The 18,988-nt window shown below is 38.7% G+C and overlaps 1 protein-coding gene across 2 annotated transcripts in view; it reads left to right on the top strand.

The window, feature by feature from the left end:
- The window catches only part of CDADC1 (cytidine and dCMP deaminase domain containing 1), a 52,792-nt gene that overhangs the window by 12,959 nt on the left and 20,845 nt on the right, over window positions 1-18,988 (top strand). For both annotated transcript variants that reach the window (XM_001490197.6, XM_014732084.3), the window contains exons 5-7: window positions 8,098-8,667; window positions 14,356-14,405; window positions 17,141-17,310. In XM_001490197.6, the coding sequence (XP_001490247.2) occupies window positions 8,098-8,667; window positions 14,356-14,405; window positions 17,141-17,310 (790 nt within the window). The remainder of the gene's footprint in view (window positions 1-8,097; window positions 8,668-14,355; window positions 14,406-17,140; window positions 17,311-18,988) is intronic.

Genomic DNA, 18,988 nt, shown 5'->3' with positions numbered 1-18,988 from the left:
GTCCCTTTTACAACAGTCATGAGATTGCTTTGCTGGCAAGGCAGATTGGTGAGCACAGCAGGTCAGTAATTAATCCTTAGTTTAGGGAGAATTGCTTACCCTAAAGGAAATGCTGATATGGGGAGGTTATATCCCTACCTGTAGGGGCATCATTCCTGCCTTTGGGACATAGTAAATGTTTAAAGCAGATGTACAATGCATGCTCAACAAACAGGCCATGTCAGGCCCTTTTGGAAAAACAAAGTCAGGCCAAATTAGTTTTACACCAAGTGGCTTCCTCATGTTCCAGTGTATCCTACTGCTTGTCATTTATTTATCATTTTCCCCATTTTGATCTATGATCTTTCGATAGAAGGCATTGATGATCAAAATATTGTCCCTCAGCACCAGGGTGGTTGCTGCCTGCCCTGGGTCCATCATGTCCCTCAGTGCTAGGCTTTTATCGCATTTATTTGCCCAGTTGTCCACACTGGGAGAAATAATTGGATATAGTGGACAAGCATAGAGGTATATATATTAACAGAGGAAGCATTTTATAGGTTTTTCAATTAATTTCAGGTTGTTGCACAAACATTATACATGTGCTGTTACGTGACTCCTTATGCTCACATTGTTTACAATTATAGAATGGCTACAGTAACAATTATGACAATTCAGTATTTGAAAGGATTGGTTTTAAAAATGAGGTCTTAGGCATAGTCTTTATCAGAAAAGGAAGTTTGTCCAGAGTTGTACGATTGATTGACCGTCTCAAGTCACTGAGCAATCGTTACTCTAGCTTGCATGCCAGTCTTACAACAGTGAGTAAAGAAAACAGTAATTAGTTTGAATATTATGACTAGTACAAGAATTCCAAGAAGTAGTAGAAATAGGAATTGCAATCTGGATCAAAAAAGGGAACTGATAACTGAAGGGAGCCAACCAAACAAATCAAGACTGAGTGTAAGAGCGCTTAAGACATTCACCTGCTTTTTTATGTGTTTTAGCAGAGATGACACGTTGGAACATTCGTTGGGTATGAAAACACAGTGCTCAGTTTCAATGATTGTACACATACCACCTTGGGATGCAATTAAAATATCTAAGGCCATTCTTTTTTGAAAGACAGCCTTTTTCATTAGACATTTTGGTATTTAATAAGGCTATTCCGACTTGATTATTGGTAAGGGCTCGTTGAGTAAATTTAGTCAGGGTTTCTATATGTGATAATGACATCCTCTAGTCCCCAAGGAAGGAACAAATATAGCCGGTAGGTGGCCATACCAGTGGAACATTGAGAGAACCCATCCAGCCATAAGGAGAGGGAGAATGGCAACAGATGCCAGCTCAATGTGAATCCTTCCCTGTATCCAAAGGAATCTCAGGGTGCAGTATTTTAGCCATCCAGGCAATAGCTGAGGCCAGAGGTTTGTTCCACATAACCATTGAGTTCCATTAGGAGCCACCCAATAAATGCCTGACCTTCGAGACCAGTCTTCCAAATCAGTCACTTTCTTCAAGTATGATAGAATTCTGAAAACCTTAAATGGAACAATTATAAAATAGGTATATAGTTTAAGCATTATTGAGGTTTAATTGAGGACAAATAAGTTTGGAAATACAGGCCTGGTCCAGAGTCTTGGGATAGCTGTCTACCATAGATGCTGTCTTCTCATCCTGGTTTGGAGATATTTGCATTGGTCAATTGAAGTCAAGTATCAGAAATAAGAACTGAAACCCACTCAGGTGGAGAAGCCTTTTTTTTTTTTTCCCACTAGTATTTGTGGAGAAGATACTCAAGATACTAGAATTTGGGCAAGGGTGCTCTTGTGGCCATTTTTCTTGCCCTTTTCCTTTTTCTTCCTGCAGTCCTAGGAATTAGTGATGGTCTAGATGACAGTTCCCAGAGAGGCTGGATGATAATCCTTTTTGACATAAAGGAACTGGGTGGAATCTGCACTGCCTCTAGAGCTGCTTTTCCAGTCTTACAAGGATTTTAAGGATAGTTGCTATTCATTCCTCAGAAATTTGTGTGGTAACTTCAGTGACACTATAGGTTGATCTACCTATCCAAGTACATCAACCCTAATTTGCTTCTTTCCCTCTGGGTGCTTAGTTTTTATTTTAACTTAGGGAAGAAGGAAAGAAAATTTCTATCAGGCTCTCAGTATCAGCTTCCGGTTTGGCCAAATTTCTGATTGTAAGTTGCTAAGTCCTTTCTAATACCTTTTCAAGTTTCAGCTGGGACAAACAGTAACTACCTGGTAGTGTCAAACAGTTCCAGTAATCTTTAACATAGCGTTTTCCCAGAAAATCTCTCAGTCTCATTAACTCTGGGAGTAGATTATGGAGGGGTCTGTAAAGCCATGGCCTAATATATTTTCCTTTAGGTCACTTTTATAACTCAATTTCTATTAGATTTTTGCAGCAAAACTTTCAGTAAGGTTATTTGGGAATTTTGAAGTCTTTGCTTTTAAGTGCACTTTTTAAATAATCTTATCTGATCGGAGCATTCCTTCTAATGGCCACTGTAATTCCCTGAGGCTTGCGGCTGTTTGGTAGGACCCTTAGCCTCGAATGGAGTGCAGCCCACATTTCTGTCTGACTATGTCTGACCACAAAATGAGGTGTAACCACATTTTGTCTGACTGTATTTTGGGACCTCCAACCTGATGATGATTAAGCCAAGCCCTCAGGACATGAAACAAGCTTGGTAAGATTTTTTTTTTTTTTGCTGTTCTTTGCAAATATTTACAGCTTCTGGAACCTTTAGTTTGAGCTATTATGTCAGAAGGTGGTGAGCTCAACTCTTTAAAAATTTCCCTATTACCTGGCTCTTAAAAAGGAGCCCCACATTGGCCACTGTAATTTTAAATTTTCCTGGGTTATCTCGCCAGCTGTTTACAGATTTTGTTAAGGACTTGCACGTTTGAGCACGAAGCCAACCGGAGTTCCAGGGGGAGGCTGCCCATTTGGGAACTGTTAGAAGCTCAATTTCCTGTTTTTCTTTTAGTTTAGTTTTACTGTAACGTCTGAACAATTTCTAGGGACAGTATAGTGGGTTGGAAATGTCCTGCTTGTGAGTCTTACTCCCTAAAGAAGGGTTGTAAACACTTTTGTATGTGCGTTGGTTTCTCCTGCCAGCAGTCGAAAACTACCACGGGGCTCAGAGCGCGTGGGTGACCAGCCCTCACATGCGCTTCCCCGGATGAGCCTTTAATCAGTTAGCATGAATGATAATGGAGTTCTCTGTGGAACCACTACTCTCTTGAGGATTGATCCTCTGACACTCGCTCGAGGTTTTCAGTCACCTGAGAACACTTTTCGGTTGGGAGGAGCTGATGTGCCTTCTCTCAGATTTGAACAGAGGCTGGGGCTGAAGCTGGGTCTTGATGGGTGAGATGTGTGGGAAGAGGAACACATTCCCAGTCAGGGGCGCAGCACATGCGGTGCCAACAAGTTGTGAGAAGCAGGTTCTGATGGTCAGTGTTTGAAATGGAGAATTATTCTTGGAGAGAGTAGTGGCAGATGGATTATAATGATAGGTTGGGTTTTAGTGGAGAACTTTGAAAAACTGCATGACCTTTGGCCTTTATCTTATGGAACAGTTTCTAAACTTGTGTTGAGGAAGAGCTGTTTTTATTTACATAAAATCTTAAGAGTAATGATCGTTTTGGTGGTGAGGGCAGTGCCCTTGAGCTACAAGCGGAAGCACTTCCGGAAGAAATGGTCACGTGGCTAGAGCCTCTTGGCCTGCAACAAGCATTTCAAGCACATAGGTATCTATGATAGTTATTAGATTCTCTAGTCTCTCCCCTGCAGTTACGAATAGTAGCCGTGGCATTTTTTTCTTTTTTCAATTAACTAATTAGATTGAGTATTCATTTTGTCACTTGTGTGAATTGACCTATAATTCCTGTTATAGATAATGTAGAGCCATTGAAGATTTTTGAACAGGATGTAAAATGCTTAAAATTATTCTTTTTTTTTTTTGTTATTGAATTGGAGCATGGAAAGATAAGAGGTTCAGAGCTTGATTAGTAGACTGTTGCATTAGGCAGGGTATAAAATAGGGTTCCGATGGTGGCATTGATATAGAAAGAATGTGAAGGAACCAAAACATTTGTTGACTGATCTCTCCTAGAGTCAAGGGAGAAGAATGAATTAAGATAGTTGTGTTTTGTGCTGAGTTGACTATGCTGAAGCACTCTCGATAGGCTCAGAGCCAAGAACTAGAGAGAAAAATAGGGGAGTGCAGCTAACTCACCCCTGCTTGATGTCTTGAGTTAAGACATTTAAACCTGCCGAAGAGGTAATGAAGTGTGGAAAATCAGGAAGCACATGTGATGGGAATGCTTTCCTGTTAGTGTTATACCCATATATAAATAAAATCGCTAGGTTAGATGAGGCTTCTGTGTTATATCCTGGGAGGGGGTGTGGTTTAACCCCGCTATAGCTGAGTTATTTTTGTTACAATTACCCTTACCTCAGTGACAAAGCAAACATTTCTGAAGCCCAGTGGTTTTCAGGGTGTGGTCTGTGAACGGCTGATGGTCCACGAGGTCAAAACTATTTTCATAATAATATTACACTTACGCTAGTAGTATCAAAAGAATGGTGAGTAAAACTCCTGTTGTCGTAGTATCTATCAAGGCAGTGGTAGTCGTTGTACTCTTCATGGCCATGTACTTGGAGTTAAAAAAAAAGTTTCATGTAAGAATGTCCTTGATGAAACAGTAAAAATAATTAATTTTATTAAATCCCAACCCTGGAAGTACACATCTTTTTAATATTCTGTGTGAGAAAATAGGGGGTAGACCTAAAGCGCTTTTTCTACAAACCTAAGCATGAAGGTTACCTTAAGGAAAACCACTAGTGTAGTCGTTTGAGTTACAACTGAGTTATCCACTGTTTTTTATGGAACATCATGAATTGACAAGCTATAATTATTTAGATTTGGCTATTGGGCAGACATTTTCTCAAAAATGAATGAACCTGTCACTTCCAGGAAAACAGCTGACAGTAGTTGTTCCCAATGATAAAATTTGAGCCTTCAAGTACAAATTAAAATTTTGAAAAACTTGTATCCACTGTCATGAGTTTACAGCTTCCTAACACTTAAAGACTCTTCTGATGAAATTGCTGGTGATATTAATGAATGGGATTTTTTTTTTAATGCTGTAAAATCAGTTAACCAGTGTTTTCTAAATGACCAGTGCACAATGCTACAAAATCACTCTTCAGTAAAGAGCCATTCTAAGTGCAAGATAGACCAATGGATTTTAACACAGTACAAAAAGTTTGTTAATATGGTTTCAGATTCCACGTTATAACTAACCTTTAAGAAACTATCCCTTGTCCAATTTTTATGTAGTGTCAAAGAAGAATATTCGTAATTATCTGAAATGGCTGTTAAAATACTCCTCTTACAACTGCATATCTGTGTGAGGCCCGCTACTTTTCATACACTTAACGGAAACAGCCTGTTGACACAGATTGAAAGCAGAAGCAGATCTGAGGATCCAGCCATCTTCTGTTAAGCAGATAATAGAAAGATTTGTAAAAACTTAAAACAGTGCTGTTCGTCTCAACTAGTGTTTGTTGTTCTTTTAGAAAATATAGTCATTTTTAATTCAACTATGTTATTTATATTAATGTATAATAGGTTCTTTATTATTTTTGTGAATTAATCAATTTTCAAATTTTGTTTTAATTTTGTAATGTAGTTAATATCAGTAGATATAATCCACATAAGCAAAAGCTCTCTGAGGTCCTCCTTAATTTTTTTTTTTTTTTTAAAGATTTTATTTTTTCCTTTTTCTCCCCAAAGCCCCCCGGTACATAGTTGTATATTCTTCGTTGTGGGTCCTTCTAGTTGTAGCATGTGAGACGCTGCCTCAGCGTGGTCTGATGAGCAGTGCCATGTCCGCGCCCAGGATTCGAACCAACGAAACACTGGGCCGCCTGCAGCGGAGCGCGCGAACTTAACCACTCGGCCACGGGGCCAGCCCCAGGTCCTCCTTAATTTTTAAGAGCGTAGCAGGAGGGGCTGGCCCAGTGGCACAGCGGTTAAGTTCCCATGTTCCGCTTCGGCAGCCCTGGGTTCACCGATTGGGATCCCGGGTGCTGACATGGCACTGCTTGGCAAGCCATGCTGTGGTAGGCATCCCACGTATAAAGTAGAGGAAGATGGGCACGTATGTTAGCTCAGGGCCAGTCTTCCTTGGCAAAAAGAGGAGGATTGGCAGCAGATGTTAGCTCAGGGCTAATTTTCCTCAAAAAAACAGTGTAACGGGGTCTGAGACCAAAACATTTGAGAACCTCTGCTGTAGCGTTTTCCACTGGTACGTGAACATTTGTTCAGAGATTAGTCATCCCATCTTCTCTTTGAATCAGGATTACTAGAAGCAGCCAGAATGCTTAGATGAAAGATTGGTTTACGGCCCAAGTCCCAGTAAGTGTCGGGAGTAGAGGGGAGTAGATAGAAACGTGTGTTTGTTCAACTTTTTAGTTCATCTGTTACTTTGAATGCAGAATACTCTGTGGGCCATCTGTCTATTCACTTCTGGGCACAAACATCTTTCCTAGCTGAAATTACATGAGATATTAGCAAAGGGGTCTTTTTGTTGTAAAACACTAATTAATAGATGTACATTTGGATGCTTAACTCGGTATAATACATCTCATTGTTCAAGCTCAGATACAAATTAAAATATTTTTTATGTGTTATCCAGTTTTATTTTCTCTTGTAAGTTGTCTGATTATATGTCTTTGTCTTTCTTGAGACCTTATTGTTCTTGTCATTTCATATGTGCTCTTAATAAATTAAAATTTTCTCTGTATATTAAAGATTAACCTTTCCTGTGTCATATTGATTGGAAAATGTTCCTTCTACTTTGTTGTTTTGTCTTTAATTTTGTGGGCTTAAAAAGAATTAATAGGGGCTGGCCTGGTGGTGTAGTGGTTAAGTTCGAATGCTCTGCTTTGGCAGCCTGGGGTTCACCAGTTCGGATTCCAGGCACAGACCTACACACTGCTCATCAAGCCATGCTGTGGCAGGCGTCCCACGTATAAAATGGAGGAAGATGGGCACAGATGTTGGCTCAGGGCCAGTCTTCCACAGCAAACAGACGAGGATTGGTGGTGGATGTTAACAGGCTAATCTTCCTCAGGGCTAATCTTCCTCAAAAAAAAGAAAGCCAACAAGAAAGAATTAATATTGCTCCCTCTCCCCCCCAACTGCTGCCCTTGTGTTATAAATTCTTTGTGGACATTTTGGATAACTGTATAATATTTTATTATGAGGAGGACTGTAATGTATTTAACCATTCCCCTATTTTGGCCATTTAGGTTTTTACTGTTTTAAATAATGCTGCACTAAATATATGCATGAATGGAGTTGTTTTGTCTCTATTTAGAATATGTTCTTAGAATAGCTTCCCAGAGGAAGAATTCAGAGTACAGGTACATTGTTAATGCATGCATGAATTGTTTGTTTCAGATACAAAACTCTAGACAATATCAGTTGTCAGCTATGATATTTCTAAAAGGAGCCATTTGATGGTTTGGAGAACTCTGGTATATAGTTCAAGCACTGGGTTTTGGGACCCCACTGAACAAAACCAGTGATTCCACAAGTACCTTCCATGGGCTTTGTTAGGGTCAGCAAACTTTTCCCATAAAGGGCCAGATAGTAAGTATTTTAGGCTTTGCAGGCCATATGGTGTCTGTACAGCTACTCAACTCTCAACTCAGCTACTCCATTGTATTGCAAAAGCAGCCAGAGACTGTCAGTGAATGAGTGTGTCTGTGTTCCAATAGAACTAATTTGAATTTCATATAACTCACATATGTCACAAAATATTCTTTTGATTTTCCAAGTCTTTAAAACTATAAAATCCATTCTGAACCTTCAAGCGGTACAAAAACAAGCAATGGGCCAGATCTGGCCTCTGGGCAATAGTTAGCCACCCCTCAGGCTGTATTATAGGTAACTTGGTAATAGGTATTTATTATATTGGGACCTCTGGATCTAGTGCATTAATATGGTGAATTTATTAAGAAAACTCTTAATTTCAGCATGTATCTGATAAGTACCTTTCATATTTTGTATTTCAGCTGGAGTTAACCGAATTTCATACTGGCCTGCTGATCCAGAAATAAGTTTGCTTGCTGAGGCTTCTAGTTCTGAAGATGCAAAGTTAGATGCCAAAGCAGTGGAAAGATTGAAGTCAAACAGTCGGGCCCATGTGTGTGTCTTACTTCAGCCTTTGGTGTGTTATATGGTGCAGTTTGTAGAGGAGACCTCTTACAAATGTGACTTTATTCAGAAAATTACAAAAACATTGCCGGATGCTAACGGTGACTTTTATTCTGAATGTAAACAAGAAAGAATAAAAGAATATGAAATGCTATTTTTGGTTTCAAATGAAGAAATGCATAAGCAAATACTGATGACTATAGGTTTGGAGAACCTGTGTGAAAATCCCTACTTTAGCAATCTAAGGCAAAACATGAAAGACCTTATTCTACTTTTGGCCACAGTGTCTTCCAGCGTGCCCAACTTTAAACGCTACGGATTTTATTGTGGCGGTGCCGAACAGATTAATGACATTCACAATCAAAGTTTGCCACAAGAAATTGCAAGGCACTGCATGGTTCAGGCCAGGTTATTGGCTTATCGAACTGGTGAGTCACACGCTTAGTTCATAAATTGGGGCTGATTGGTTATGTTGTATTTGTCTCAGAAGTAAAGTGGTTTTCATCTAATCTACAGTAGTGTTCATTTACCCTTAGACACTAAAGTTTTACGTACAGTGTAGAGAAGTTAATGAGACTCTTGAGTAGACAACTCTTTCTTAGAGCAGTTTTAGGATTGCTAGTGATCGTATATTTAGTGCCACATTCATAAATCAGGGCCTGATTATTTGGGCTCTTTCTGCTTTTATCATTTTACTGTTCACTGAGCTTTCTGTTAGAGATGGGACAAAAAGAGAAAAGAGAGAACCAACATAATTCATTTTTGTTGACTTCAATATTTTGCATATATTCAATATTTAAGAAAAACTTTAAAAATCTTTACAGTAAAAATGTGAATTCAAAATAACAGAATCAAAGAGATATTGGCAGATTCTTTCAATTGCTGGTATGTCTTCGATCAGCAAGTTGAGAAATCAAACATTTTTACTTTATTAAGTTGTACGTGAGTATGTATGTGAAAAAGGAAAGTATTACTTGGGAGTTTTGTATGTGTATTTCTAATTATAGAACAGTGTTTTTACATCTTATGAGATGTAAACATTTTCAAAGTAGAGTCATGATCATTTTTTTAAAATGCAACTTTGAAATAAGGGAAAAAAATGCACGCAGGAACAGCAGTAGAGTAAGATTTGGGGAGTGGACTATAGTAAGATTTTTTTAACTTATCCCAAGAAAGAAGATGAGCAAAAATCTTCAGGAAAGGTTCATACAAATGTCATTGCTCTGCAGTATATTCTAAACAATGACCACAGGTCAAAGTGATTTCAGAAAAATGGAAGTTCTCAACTGGCAGCATCTAAGAATCATCATTGAAAGTGCAAATGCTCAGGGCCGGCTGGTGGCGCAGTGGTTAAGTGCGCACATTCTGCTTTGGTGGCCCGCTGTGGGGGTTCACCAGTTCAGACCCTGGGTGCGGACATGGCACCGGTTGGCAAGCCATGCTGTCTGTGGTAGGCATCCCACATATAAAGTAGAGGAAGATGGGTACGAATGTTAGCTCAGGGCCAGGCTTCCTCAGCGAAAAGAGGAAGGTTGGCAGCAGTTAGCTCAGGGCTAATCTTCCTCAAAAAAAAAAAAAAAAATTACAAATGCTCAAATTCCAACTCAGACCTGCTAAATCAAGTCCCTAAGGGTGTGGCCTAGACTTATGCATTTTTAGTTACACAAGGAATTCTGACATTCAGCAGGGTTAATCACTCAATTCTTATTAAAGAATTTGATTCTATTACTGGCACAGGCTATATCACACCAAAGAACTGTATCGTGTAGAAGTCTGATTTAATGTAGTTATCTTGTGTCATGGGCTATCTGTTAGTCTCTTTGCCAAAACCAGCTTCATAAAGAATTTTTCTCTAAACCACTCTGGAAGGACAGAAACGTAATGGGGACAGTTGTTACAGCTATAATTCACTACTTCCCCTTTGCTAATTAGAATTCAGCAGATTACAGAGTGAGCTTAAACTGAGAGATGTGAATCTGCTGTTTTTTGCTTGCTCTCAGTACCTCTTGCTTCTCGTAGGAGAAACCACAGCATAACATATGTGATTCCAGTGTTGAAAGATGCAGTAATGTATAGATATAAATTTGCATATATATTCTTTATTAGATACCCTAATTATAAATTTATCCACTATTTCTGTGCACACTTTTGCATATACAGCCATGCTTCTGCACTTGATGGGCTGTTTAAAAGATTTTTCAAGGTAATCTTTTGACCGTGTGTGACTTTTTTGTCTGGAACCCGAATCCTGAATAGGGTGCCACTCTGTCATGCACTTCATGCCACTGTGAGCTCTTCCAAGGGAGAGACCACGTCTTCATCATCGTTTTTTCCTTAGCGCTAAGCACAGTGTATTGGTGGATAAAGAAAATCTTTTTATATCCAAAGATAAATGGTCCACAATCCGTTATTCAGAACCCTTGGAGCCAGATGAAAAGGAATTGAGAATTTTGCAGAGTTTGCAAAGGTAATATGGTGCATATACTGTATGTTACGCAGTACTCCCAGGGTGGTCTGGAGCAGTACCTTTTAATCAAATACATTTATCCATATGGGGTAAAATGTATGAATATTTGCACTAAATATTTGATGAGGTAAATGGCCACAAAATAAATGCATCAAGTTGTCAAAAAAACTTGATATTAAGGATTTCAGATAAGGAATTCTGGACCTGTCTCTCTTCATTGATGATAAATACTAATAACAATTTATTGAGCACCTCCTCTGTGTCAGGCACAAAGCTAGGCTATTTATAAACGTATCTTATTTAACACTGAGGACAATCCTGCAAGGTAGGTATTCCCGTGATAGAGTGGGCTTTTAATAACTTTAACACTATTCAGTTTGCTTTGACGACTTTATTTCACTCTAATTTATAGGTGAAGAAAATCATTCCATTAAACTATTTCGTTTAAAAATATACGTATGATTAAAATGAACTCCCAAAGCTCTAACAATAGAGTTCTAAAAGTAATTGAACGTAGCTGCCTAGTAATTGCTGTTTGATGAATAAAGAGGCTCCACAGAGACGTCTTTGAAAGTAGGTTTCTAGGATACTTTGAGGTAGCAGAGAAGTGACAAAATTTGTTTAGACTCTAGGGGAAAAAAAAGAGGAGGACATTATATCTTACCTACGTGGCTTAAATGTGATCTTTTCTCTCTTTTGGGGTCCTGTTTTCTCATAAGACTGTGTGTTTACCACAGCTGAGGGGTATGCCTTCCTCCCGAACCACAGTGTTGATGATGGAAGTAGGTTGGAGTGGCCAAGAAAGTTAACTTTGAAATCCTAACTTGGTTCTCAGCCTTTGGTATGCCTACGAATTGGGGGGATGCTCATGAGAAATGCAGACTCCTGAGCCCGGCCTGCCTCCCTGGGCCAAGTTGATTCAGGGGGTTTCCGTGGAGCCGGGAGTCTGCCTTTTTAACAAGCACCGAGAGATTCTGATGCAAGTGGTCTGTTGACCACATCTGGCCAAACCGTGACATGACTACAGAATTGAGAGCCAAAATAACCACGCCTGCGTTCCAGAAGCATAGGATAAATAGTTCTCTGACTTTCAGTGATCAAAGAGTCTCAGGAAGTTGGCTCAGTGATTGTAAATTGACCTTTCCTTCAAGGGTAGACAGAGAAAACTCTGTGCATGACCAGATTATGGGCAGCAGTTTCTGTAAAAATTACAGACATGGAAAGATTTTTGAGAAATTACCTCATCTGTCATCCAACCTTGGGGCTGGGTGAAATCTACTCCATCTAACATGGGTGGAATTTCAATCTGATTTTAAATGACACATAGGAAATAATATTCTCTTGGTGTAACTCACCTTTGCCAGGCAGTAGAGCTGCATGCTGATGGGAAATCACATTTTTTCCCTTCCTGACAATGTTCAGTCTGTCCCCAGACTGAAACGGAAAAAATGTCTCCTGAGACCAAAAAAATATGACATGAAAAATACTTGGTGTCGATGATAGAAAAAGTAGACTCTTAATATGAAGAATTTCTATTTCAGTTTTTTATTTTTTGTTTCAGATTTATGCAGGTATTAAGTCAATTTTACTTACAGTGACGCTTTTGGTTTTGCAGGCAAATATAATCGTATGTTTATAACTTCTGCCACTTGCCTTAGAAATGGGCATAAAGCCATAATTAAATTCTTTTCCTCTCATGTCATATTTTGAAGATCCTGGAAGGAACACAATTTTGTTCACATCAAAATCCCTTTCCTGACCACCTCCACTCTACAGAATAAGCCCTCCCATGCCCTCCATTCCTCAGCATCGTGCCCATTTCCTCCCTAGCACAGCACAGCACAGCGCAGAGGGGCTGAGGTGCTTCCTCGTTCCTCTCTTCCTCCCGGGTCAGACTGCAAGTTCCATGAATATGAACCTTCCGTTTCCCTCACTGCTGAATACTCGAGTATTCAGTAAAGGGAATTCTCTGTTAGAAAATTCTCGACCTTAAAGGGAGAGGTAGCGGAAAGGCAAGTAGGCTGAGTCTGGAGAGCTAAATTTTAGTCACTCAATTTCTTTGCTTGTTTTCTCATGTAGGAAAGGAAATTTTATCTGCTTTACCTTTAGAGTAAAAATGAAATAATGGGTATAAGTACTTAGAATAAATGATACAAATGCGTTGGGATATAATTTTGAAAATCCGAGCTTGCTTGAACTGAAGATCGGGAATTTCATTATAGTATCGTAACTTTTAAAAATTAACTTAGTTATAAGGCATCCTGATTTTAAATGCACAGGTGGAATAAAGTTTCTTTGTACTTTTACTAGAAAAGTAGGTATTTAAATATGTTATCATTGGAAGGATTAACTTTTACTAAATTGTAGAGTGAAGCCACAGGTAAGTTTAATTCTCACCAGTAGGAAAATGCCGTGGGGTAGGTTCATGGATGGTGGTTACTTTCCCTTGTGTAAATATACCAACTTAACTGTATTAGTCCCTTATGAAGATTTTGATAGGGCCTGGCCCGGTAGTGCAGCGGTTAAGTGCTCACATTCTGCTTCGGCGGCCTGGGGTTTGCCGGTTCGGATCCTGGGTGTGGACATGGCACCACTTGGCAAGCCATGCTGTGGCAGGCGTCCCATGTATAAAGTAGAGGAAGATGGGTACGGATGTTAGCTCAAGGCCAGTCTTCCTCAGAAAGAAAAAGAGGAGGGTTCGCAGATGTTAGCTCAGGGCTAATCTTCCTCGGGGGGGAAAAAAGATTTTGATAAATACTATGGTTTTCATAATTAGCATATAATTGTCTTAGAAATTTGAAACTTACCCTTGGTATTAGTAGAAAGAAAAAGTCAATTCTTAATATGGAGAATTTTTATTTTGTTTTTTTATTTTCTGTTTCAAATTAATGGTTTTAAGAAGTACAACTTTACTTGTTGCAGAGCTTTGGGTTCTGCAGGAAAGTTATCTTATGTTTATAATTTCTGCCACTTGATTTAGAAATAAGCGTCATGTCACTAAGTTGGCATTCTTTTTCCCCTTGGGGTAGACTGAGGGTCAGGGAAAGGGCACCATTTTGTTTAAATCAAAATGCCTTTCATGCACTTTACAGCAATATATATATATATATATATGAAAGCCCATAAAGATTTATTTATGTTTGTATTATAAGTTTGAACTTTTTTCTTAGCAAGAACATTTCCATAAAATGTATTTTCCATGATTAGAGGGTAAAAAATTCTAGAAAACAGATTTAATTATTGTGAATGGTTATTACACGAAATTCATTAGTTCAGAAACTTCTTTCTTAATCAGTTTCACCACCTATTAGCAATAGTCATTTAGAAACTGCCTTGGTGGAGAATCAGTAAAGTTACATCAGTTCTGGTTACAGCTTTGAAGTGACCTGACCGTGGGCAATGCCATTTTAGTGATCTGCACATATGTGTAGATCTTGGAACACTGTCTAGGTATTTAGTACCTAGCTCCCATATTCCATGCTTAAAAGTATTTGTTTAAAACTTTTCTATAATTAGTGAGGATGTCAAGGATTGCTGATATATTTATAAAGTATGTTTCAATAAATGTTTTTGTTATTTTTGGAAAAATATAGTTCTGAAACTAACAGATTATTGATTCTTACTGAGTTGCATGCCATGTGTCTTTCAGAGGATCATAAAACAGGAGTTGGAGCAGTCATTTGGGCAGAAGGCAAATCTGTAAGTATGAAAATAGTTCTTTAAACGTGTAGCCTTGATTTTGTTTAAACATAGTTCAGTTTTAAGTGTGTTACATTTTATTGATCCACTGGGATTAATATTTTTATTGGTGCACTTATTAAGTTCTATAAACATTTGCTTATTCCCTCAATAATTTCCTAGAGAGATTAATTTTATTTAGCAAACATTTATTAAACATCTTCTCCAGGGTAGGCACTCTGTCACAGTGAACAATGGGGAGTTAAAGAGCACATTTTCTGCCCTTCGTGGCCTTATAGAGTCTAGTCATGGAGACTGAGAAGTGAAAAAGAGACTGATATATGAGTGTGAATATAATATGAATCCGTGAAAGCATAGATGAGGAATATTTGCTCTGCTTGGAGAAGTGAATAAAATGTTCTTAGAGGAGGTGAGATGCTATTAGTCTTGAGAAATGAGTAGGAATTCATCAGGCAGAGCAAGTTCGTGGGACCAGGAGGATAACATGCGAAAAGGTAGGGGGTAAGAAGGTGGGAAAATGCAAATGTGTTGGCATGTTGGAGTCCGGAGTCCTGTGTATAGTAGTGGCAAAAAATTGCACTGGACCATGAAGAACTTTCTATACCGTGTAGAGAGTTTGTACTTATGCTTTAGACAGTGGGATACCCTAGCACCATGATAACCAGTAGAAATAAAAAGAAAGCCATGTACATAATTTTAAGTTCTGTAGGAGTTACATTAAAAAAAATTAGTGAATTACTTTTAAGAACATATTTTATTTAATATAATATGCCCAGAAATATTAGCATTTCAACATATAATCAATATAAAAGATTATTAACAAAATATTGTACATGGAGAAATATCAAGTCTTCACAATCCTCTGTGTGTTTTACACTTACAGCACCTCTCAATTCGGCCTAACCACATGTGGCTAGTGGCTACTGTATGGGACAGTGCATTCTGAGAACATTTAAGTGGGAAAATGATTTGATCTAATTTACCTTGTAAAAGAATAAAGTGGGGCTAGACAGGAAGTGGGGAGACTAAGAAAAAAGAGACAGTGTGGGCTTGGAGTTACGGAGGTGGGTTAGGAGGGCATGGAATCAAGAGATGCTTGGTAGCTGTGTGGCTGACTGAAAGATGAGTAGGGGTCGAAGTTTTGCTTCAGTAGACTTTACAGCAAGCAGTTTGACTGTTTGCCTCGATGTTTCAGGAGCCTCTCGAGTTCACCCTGGCCAATAGAGCCAGTATCCTCCCTGCTAACCTGTCCTTCATCAGTGGTCACCATCCCATTCATTCCCTGTTACTCCACACATACAGTCAATCACCAAGTGCTAGGAATTCCACCCTCAAAATCACTGTCGACTCCTCTTATGCTATCCTGACTGTTAACCTCTACTAGGACAGGCTCCTTCGCCCCAAACTCCCATAGCCTGCTCATCGCAGTTAAAATTGTGTCCACTTCCTTATCATCTCCAGATTGGGAGGTTCGGGAAGGCAAGGATTGTCTGTCTTGTTTACAGCTGTATTCCCAGCACCAGCGCTGTGCCTGGCCTGTGGTCAGAACTCCCATTTGTGTTTATATGAATGTTCAGCAGCCTTTTGGCTTAACATCTGGTTCTCAACCACTTTGTGGAGAATTTGTTTCCATCTATCTATAGTGTCTGCAGCATGGTAAAGTGGAAAGACGTGAATTTGGAGTCAAGCAACCTGGGCTGGAATTCTGGCTGTTATACTAGCTTTGTGACCCTGGACAAGTTATTTAAAATAATAATAGTACTACTCTCTAGGTTGTTGTGAGGTATTAAATGAAATAAAACATGTAAGACTCAGCATGATGTTTGACATTTAGTAAATGCTCACGAATACTTTATTATTAATGAGATAATATTTTATTTGTAAGCTTTTGTTGGCTCACCATAACAATGATTTTTATCCAGCTGCTACAGTAATGAATCTGTTGATAACTGTCTCATGAGTAATTATAGTATATTGAAATTTAGAGAGGCTTATAGCGTATTCCAAACTATTATAAACACTATGATTTATAAAGTATTTCACTCTAATAATTGGTAAAGCATTCATATTAACACTTAAGATGGTATTGACCAGGAGAAATAAAAAAGAGCCACTGAAGTAAGAAGTTCTCTGGTAATATGTATATATAATTGAGACTCAATAAATATTGAAGATTAAAGGAAAGTACATTTTTAATTTTCCACCATATTATAATAGCATGTTTTTAGCCCAACAACAGAAATTGTCTGTTTGAGATATTTTTAAAACTTTTGGCTTGCTAACCAGTTGCACGGCGCAGAGTGTATAGGAAATTAACCATCATTTATTGAGCACTTGCCATGTATGGAACACTCTGATAAGTGTACTCTAAGGGATAGAAAACAAGTATAAGATATCCTTTCTTTTCTCCGGGATCTTACAACCCATTTGGGGAGAGATGTCTGAATCAAGTGAAACATTTTTTGAATTAAACAAGCTAGTGTTTAATTAAAACTGCTAAAACCAAGGACTGCCTTGAGATTGTATATTAGAGAAGATCCGCCTTCTTGAAATTTAGCTTTGACAGGACCATACTGCAATAGGAGAACCTGATATTGTATTTTTTTGATGGCTCAGTTTGTCATGTAAAATTGAATTCCTTATGCAAAGTATGACGGTAGGCTTTATAAATACATTGCAAGGTGCCTTTTCAGAATGTTGAAAACTAAGCTTCGTTGGTTTGCTCACTTTTGTAGCGAACTTGTGATGGAACAGGCGCGATGTACTTCGTAGGATGCGGTTATAATGCTTTTCCTGTTGGATCTGAGTATGCTGACTTCCCACACATGGATGACAAACAGAAAGACAGAGAAATAAGGAAATTCAGATACATTGTACATGCAGAACAGAATGCCTTGACATTTAGGTATGAAATTTGTTTGCATGTATTGTCTTTAAAATGTAGTAAGGGTTAGTTGAAATTAGCTTTCTGTTAATTGTAATTTATTTGCTTTTTTACAATTCCAAGAAGTATTCTTTTCAGAAGTCTAGCTTTGCTGGAGCTTGGTCCTTGCAGCCTGAACAGAGGCCATTGTCAGAGATCCTCCAAGCCTTCAGATTGATTGAGCAAGTCTTTTTTTCCCCTCCCTTCCTTCTCTCTCCAATGTGAAACTGCTTGAAGTTTGTCTTTAGGGTCTTACATATTTCTGGATTGTAAGCTCTTCTTTGTTTTCTAAATCTAGAGCACACGTATTTATGAATATATAGATTTTATTATGAAACAGATTGCTTTAACATGGTTTTTGTTAGAGATGATAACTGGCATTACTTCCTTCTAATGTTAATTTGCATCATTTCCACAAGCGTTTCTCTGCAATTACCGTTAAGGGAGTGATCGATCATACGGGATTCAAAACCGAATAAGATATGGCTCCTGTCCTTGAGGAGCTTGTAATGAGTTGGGGATATAAGACCGCATTCAATCTAATGTGATCAGTTGTGTGAGAAAGGCCAACACAAAGTTGCTATGGAAATTCAGGGGCTGTTAGGATTGGAAGGGGAGTGGGAGGGAAAAGCTTTATGGAGGAGCTGGCATTTGAGCTGAGCTTTAAAGGTTTGGTAGGATTGTGGCTTTCTTGGAGATGCTTACTTGAAGGGAAGCCATTCTTGCTTCAGGCATGGCAATGGTGTAGAAGTAGGAAAATGCAGTGTGTGTGTTTGGGAACATGAGTGTTCCACTTAGGCTCGACTGTGGAGCATGTGGGAATAGATTGAGCCTGGACAAGGGAAGGCTTTGAGTTTAGACTTCATTTGGTAGGCAAGGGGGAAGTGGAATTGCATTGACAGGGCCACACTACCAATTGCTTTTGCAGGTATGTTGTTTGAACAGACTAGATGCATACAGTTTTGTTGCCATGGTCCAGGCAAACAGAATGAAAGTCTGAACTAGGGAGATGGATATGGAAGGCTGGCAGTGGTGTAAGATGGCTGACTGAGAACCGTGTAAACCATGGAAGCAGGAAGTAGAACCCCATAGCCGTAGATGAGAGCATTCCTTAGTCCTAATCTACCCCGAGCAAATAACTCCTCTGTTCTTTTCCTTGTGCTCTTTATTGTAGATTTACCTGCTTTATTCTGTATGGAGGTATGGATCTGTCAATCCAAACATTTGTTAAATAAAATTATCCTGCCTTGGGGAGGGGGTAAGGGAACTGTAACTCAAAACAGAACTTTAATGTTAGTTTATCAATTTAGTAAACAGTTATTAAATACCCATTAGGTACCAGATAAGGGGTAAATCTTTTGTCTGCCATGAATTACTGTCTAGCCACGCATGGTAAACTCTTAAGGAGGGTGTTAGTTCCAGACCCTAATTCCTGCATTATAAAGAGGTTCCGACCTACTTAGAAACCTTTCCTCGCTCGCTGTCCCCCTCCTCCTTTTTTGGTTTCTGTCTCTTTCTGTATTGTTACTTTTTACTTGAATACTGAGCATCTTGCCAAATTGCTCAGAATAAGTAAATGACTTTTATGTATGATAATTGTCATGTTCGGGTTGTATTTTAACATTTTGTGAGTTTATATATTTTGAACATTCACTGATTC

Source organism: Equus caballus, chromosome 17 (genome assembly GCF_041296265.1).
Source record: "Equus caballus isolate H_3958 breed thoroughbred chromosome 17, TB-T2T, whole genome shotgun sequence".
Taxonomy (NCBI): Eukaryota; Metazoa; Chordata; class Mammalia; order Perissodactyla; family Equidae; genus Equus; species Equus caballus.
Note: the sequence above shows the minus strand (reverse complement) of the source record. Positions and strands in the feature narration are given on the sequence as shown.